Source organism: Lactuca serriola, chromosome 5 (assembly GCF_051521515.1).
Source record: "Lactuca serriola cultivar US96UC23 chromosome 5, Lser_US96UC23_V15, whole genome shotgun sequence".
Lineage (NCBI taxonomy): Eukaryota > Viridiplantae > Streptophyta > Magnoliopsida > Asterales > Asteraceae > Lactuca > Lactuca serriola.
In genome coordinates, this window is record NC_136412.1 from 361,803,374 (window position 1) to 361,809,361 (window position 5,988).

General features: G+C 40.6%; 1 protein-coding gene across 1 annotated transcript; it reads left to right on the top strand.

The window, feature by feature from the left end:
• The first annotated feature begins 891 nt into the window (after window positions 1-891).
• LOC145051179 (uncharacterized) lies at window positions 892-1,766 on the top strand. The gene is made up of 2 exons (XM_078999300.1): window positions 892-989; window positions 1,121-1,766. Exons 1-2 carry the CDS (start codon window positions 892-894, stop codon window positions 1,764-1,766), a joined length of 744 nt encoding a protein of 247 aa, XP_078855426.1.
• Window positions 1,767-5,988: the final 4,222 nt, after the last annotated feature.

The window sequence follows — 5,988 nt, forward strand, 5'->3', positions numbered from 1 at the left end:
ATGGATCATGTTGTTAATCAATTAATAGAGAGGATGACTGCCCTCTTGGACGAGAGGGAACCAAGGCGGCGTTCGAGGGGTTCCGTCCTTAATTCAACAGAAGATGAGGGTGAGGAATTCGATGCTAGACCACCGCACAGGCGTACACCATGGCATAATGATAGAAGAGATGACAGGCGATGAGAATATGGACTTAAAACAGACATTCCAGAGTTTCATGGAAACCTTCAGGCGGAAGACTTCCTCGATTGGCTTGCAACAACTGATGAAATTCTGGAATTCCGAGGTGTTCCCAGCGAGAGGCGGGTTTCATTGATCGCCACCAGATTACGGGGTCGTGCAACAGCATGGTGGAAACAACTAAAGCTCACACGACATCACATGGGAAAAGAAAAGATTAACACATGAGAGAAGATGAAGAAACACCTCTGTGAAATGTTCCTACCGTATAATTACCAACGACTACAAAACCTAAAACAAGGACTACGCACAGTGGATGAGTACACTACCGATTTTTACCAGTTGTTAGCAAGAAACGAGATTCAAGAAACCGAAGACCAGTTGGCGGCAAGGTATGTTGACGGGCTGAAACTCCAAATACAAGAGGTAGTGAACATGTTTGATCACGTGTCTATTTCAGCAGCCCATCAGAGAGCACTCACGGTTGAAAGACAATTCCGGCGGAGCACAACGAATCAATTCACGAACCCATTCAGCAACGTGGGACCGACACCAACAGGAGCCAACACTTCACGTACAAATCCGGCCCTATAGAAAAGACCAACCATTCCTACCTACTCAAGGGAAACAACTACCAATAATCTAAAATGTTTTTCGTGTGGCGACCACGGTCACCGACAAGCTGATTGTAAAAAGAACGGGAAGAGAGTCATGTTTGCAGATGAAGACGGAATGGAAGCAGGGGATCAGAACCCTCCCATATACGATGAGACTGATTACGAGCAAGAAATAGTTGAAGGTGATGAAGGGTTCGCCCTAGTTGTGTGAAGATCGTGTCTGACCCTGTGGCGTCTGAAGACGATTGGTTGAGGAGTAACATATTCCAATCGACATGCACCATCCTAGGCAAGGTGTGTCGCTTTGTTATCGATTCTGGTAGTTGTGAGAATATTGTGTCCGAAGAAGAAATTCAAAAGTTAAACATCCGTACGGAACGACACCCGAAACCTTACAAACTAGCATGGCTCAAACATGGTGGCGAGGTAACAATTTCAAAACGCGCATTGGTTCCTTTTTCTATTGGTGCTAAATATCGTGATGAGGTCTGGTGTGATGTTGTCAACATGGATGCGTGTCATCTATTGCTTGGTCGACCATGGCAGTTTGACAGGAAAGTAAACCATGATGGTCGAGCTAATTCATATAGTTTCATGTTTGAAGGAGTCAAGATTAATTTCGTTCCATCCAGACCAACTACAAAGGTTACAACAAACACCACCATTCCAAACCTACTGTCTATGACACAATTCAATGAAGAGATAAAAGAAACATGTGTTGTTTATGTCCTGTTCGGAAAAGAAGTGAACCAGCCATGTTTAACATCTGATTCCGTTCAGTCACTATTGAGTGAATTTCAGGACGTGTTCCCTAAAGAGCTTCCCCCACTTCGTGACATCCAACATCATGTAGACCTCGAACCAGGGGAGGCTCTTCCCTACCGACCACATTATCGTATGAGTCCTCATGAACATGAAGAACTTAGGCGTCAAGTAGAGGAGTTACTCTCTAAAAGACACATACGGTAAAGCATGAGTCCTGTTGTGGTACCGGCATTGTTAACTCCAAAAAAAGATGGTTCGTGGCGCGTGTGTGTAGATATTCGTGCAATCAATAAAATCACCGTACGATATCGTTTCCTTATTCCTCACCTCGATGACTTGCTGGACCAGATTAGTGGTGCTAAAATATTTTCACGATTGGACTTGAAAAGCGAGTATTATCAAATCCGTATGCAGCCAGGGGACGAGTGGAAATTAGCATTCAAAACACGTGAGGGGTTGTATGAAGGGCTAGTAATGTCATTTGGTTTATCAAACGCGCCAAGCACTTTTATGCGTATCATGAACCAACTTTTGCGACCATTTATTGGGAGGTTTGTTGTTGTTTACTTTGAAGACATCCTGATTTATAATGGTGATTAAGAAACACACCTCCAACATGTAAGGGAGGTATTGAGCGTATTAAGACGCGAGCGATTCTATGTGGCGATAAAGAAATGTGTGTTCATGACAACTAAGGTACTATTTTTGGGGTATGTTATCACAGGTGATGGATTACAGGTAGACGACACCAAGGTTGAGGCAATCTGATTATGGCCAAGTCCGAAATCGATAACTGAAGTACGAAGTTTCCATGGTCTCGCATCCTTCTACAGGAGGTTCATACCGCACTTCAGCAGGATCATGGCCCCCATTACTGATTGCATGAAACATACGACATTTATTTGGTCCAACGAAGCAGAGAAGGCGTTCACAACAATCAAAGAAAAACTCACCACTGCACCAATATTAGTACTACCAGACTTCTCGCAACCTTTCGAACTACATACTGACTAGGGGTGTCGAACGGGCAAAATTTTTGGGTTTCGGGTAGAACGGGTATTTCCTTAAGAAAATAATACCCGATACCCGACCTATATTGTAATTCGGGTTTTCGGGTTTTGGGTATTCGGGTTTGAGGTCGGGTCGGGTAATTATCGGGTATACCCGAAAATTTCTTAAATGACACTTATTGATAATTTTTTTTTATTTTTACATGTTGGTTGATTTAATAAAGAATCGGGTAGGAAAATACTTCATACAATTAACAAGTACATATATAATAATAACCCAAATCATTATAATATGTTATATACTTTTTTAATTCCATTCCGTGCGATAGTGAGAAACTGAGAATTGTGATGACGGTTCAAGACTTCAGCTTCAACGTCGTATTCCCTTTGCAAGTTTGCGTCGATTGTCGTGTCGTCGTTCATAAGAAGGAAACGAAGGGTTTTGTTTTATTTGAAGCGTGCATATGTGACTGCATTATATATTTGGTATTACTTAAAAAACGAATTCAGGTATTCGGGTATACCCGAAAATAAATATTAATACCTAAAACCCAACCTATATTATTATCGGGTTAACCTATTACCCAAATGTTCATACCCATTACCCGTCCGACCCGACCCATTCTACCCAAATTCGAAACGGGTCGGGTGGGTAGAACGGGTTTTGGGTTTTTTCGACAGGCCTAATACTGACGCTTCAAAAACAGGGATTGGAGCCGTTCTAAGTCAAAATGGGAAGCCCGTGGCATTTTACAGTGAGAAGGTATTGATGGGTTTTAGCCATAAGAACTTTCCTATGTGCGCATGCAAAACCCTAATGCTTGGATCTAGGCTTTCTAATAAACATGCTTTGAATCCAAGACTTCTAATTACTAATTAGGTTAAACAAGAACATTGAAACAGATCTAGAATCATACCTTTGAGTTCCTTGTTGATCTTGAGGTCTTGGAGCTTCTAGAGTCACAAATGTCACTCCTCTAATGGCTTACAAACACCAAAGCAAGGAGGATGATTTGGGAGAGAGGAGAGGGGAGGAATTTCGACCAGAGGTTCCTTACTTTAGGTCAAGTGTCGAATTCCATCAGCCATGGGGTCTATTTATACTTGTAGACTCCTTAAGGATTACAGATAAGTCCCTATCAGATAATCTTCTCTTAAGGCTATCCAAATCCATTCCTAGATAACTCTAATGGACGATTTTAGCTATCCTAATCCTCTTAGAATTCGTCCATAGTATATCCAAATGGATTTACAGTCTAAAGCTTAACTATCAAACAATTGACAGTTTATACCCCTTTATTTAATTAATCTCTTTAAGTCACCAAATTAATTCTAATTAATTCTATGACTTATATTAATCAAATAACAAATATATTATTCATTATATTATTCTCATAATATATTAATAATATTTATTCTCTCTTAATAAATCATCCTATCAAGTTGCTATGGTGAAGGCAACCCAAAAGGACCATGCACAACCGGATATAGTTACAGCCTTAGACACTATTCCAACAGTCTCCCACTTGGATAAGTCTAGTAACTATACAAGTACAATTCGGTTTGCAATCGTAGCTCTCAAAGACGCTGTCAACTCTGATCTAATCAATCTTGTCCTTTAGATAAGGGAACGTACAGTCCTCTGTTAGATATCATGCTGACAATCCTATGGAATGGTTAGTCAAGCATTTAGGTTTCTCGATCTTTGATATATTTGACATAGAACTTAATCGAACACATCAATTCAGTTCTGACCGGGCCCGGCACATAAGTCAAATCAAATCATCGAGCGGCCGAGATATCGCTTTTACCTTCTTAGATAAAAGTTACAGATAAACTTCGACTTATATGCATTTACTTATTCATTTACCAACTATACACAACAATACGTTTTACAACACCAAGTTACTGATGCGTTTTCGTATTATCAATGTACAATCAATTAACAAATAATAAACCATATATCTAGGTTTTAAGACTATATGATATTATCGTCTTGCGATCACCTTTTATATCTTATTCCATAAGGTGATTCCAGCAAGCGCGGGTTTATTCCAATGCTCAAAACTAGTTCATAAGCACTCATGAACGTTGCAGCAATCCTTTGCTATGTCTAACACCATTTAGACATTCTACACACCAATTCACGACAATCTTCTTTCATATCTACTTCCAACATATGAACGATTGTGGACCATTTGAACAATTCTATTATTCCTAATAATTTCAATTATTCTGGAAGTCAAAACATGCAAAGTGAAACAATAGCTAAACAATTAACATAAGATAGTAACATTACTCATAAATAAAACTCCTTTATTTAATCATCAAAATGTCAATTATATTTATCTATTACACGTTTCTAATACTATCTAATCTATGCTAATATCATCCTTCAGCCCAATACTCCTAGCATGCTGCAAGTGCTTAACTCTACTCAGTCCCTTCGTAAGCGGATCTGCTAGGTTATCTTCTGATGATATCCTCTTAACTACGAGTTGTCCTTCTTCTACACGATGTCTAATGAAGTGATACTTTCTGTCGATATGTCTTGATCTACCATGATCCCTCGGTTCCTTGGTTAAAGCAACCGCACCTTCGTTATCACAGAAAATCTCCATTGGCTCCTTTATGGCAGGTACGACTCCAAGATCACCGATGAAGTTCTTTAGCCATATTGCCTCCTTCGACGCTTCGCTCGCTGCAATGTACTCTGATTCGCACGTTGAATCAGCTACGGTTTCCTGCTTGGAACTTTTCCATGTCACTGCTCCTCCATTTAGGGTAAAGACCCAGCCCGACTGCGAACGGTAGTTGTCCCTGTCGGTTTGAAAACTGGCGTCACTATACCCTCGCACCTTCAAGTCATCACTTCCTCCGAGGACTAAGAACCATTCCTTCGTCCTCCGAAGGTACTTAAGGATATTCTTCACCGCAATCCAATGTGCTTTGCCAGGATTCCCTTGATATCTGCTAACCATGCTCAAAGCGAAGGCTACATCAGGTCGAGTACAAGTCATAGCGTACATGATTGAGCCAACTGCGGAAGCGTATGGTACTCGGCTCATTTCTGCTATCTCAGCTTCGGTACTCGGACTTTGAGTCTTACTCAACTTGGCATTACTTTGTATCGGTAGTTCTCCCTTCTTTGAGTTTTCCATACTAAAACGTTTTAGTACCTTCTCTAAGTAAGTATTCTGACTAAGTCCAATTAGTCTCTTACTTCTTTCTCTTACTATCCTTATTCCCAAAATGTAAGAAGCCTCTCCGAGGTCCTTCATAGCGAAACACTTCCCGAGCCAGGACTTTACCTCCTGCAGAGTCGGGATGTCGTTTCCTATGAGTAATATGTCATCGACATATAGAACAAGGAAGCTTACTATACTCCCACTGGCTTTGACATATACACAAGATTC

Bases quoted from the DNA above. Each gene is read 5' to 3' on its own strand.
- LOC145051179 (XM_078999300.1), top strand. From the start codon at position 892: ATGTTTGCAGATGAAGACGGAATGGAAGCAGGGGATCAGAACCCTCCC. The intron at 990-1,120 runs GTTCGCCCTAGT...CGATTCTGGTAG, and splicing joins ATAGTTGAAGGTGATGAAGG to TTGTGAGAATATTGTGTCCG.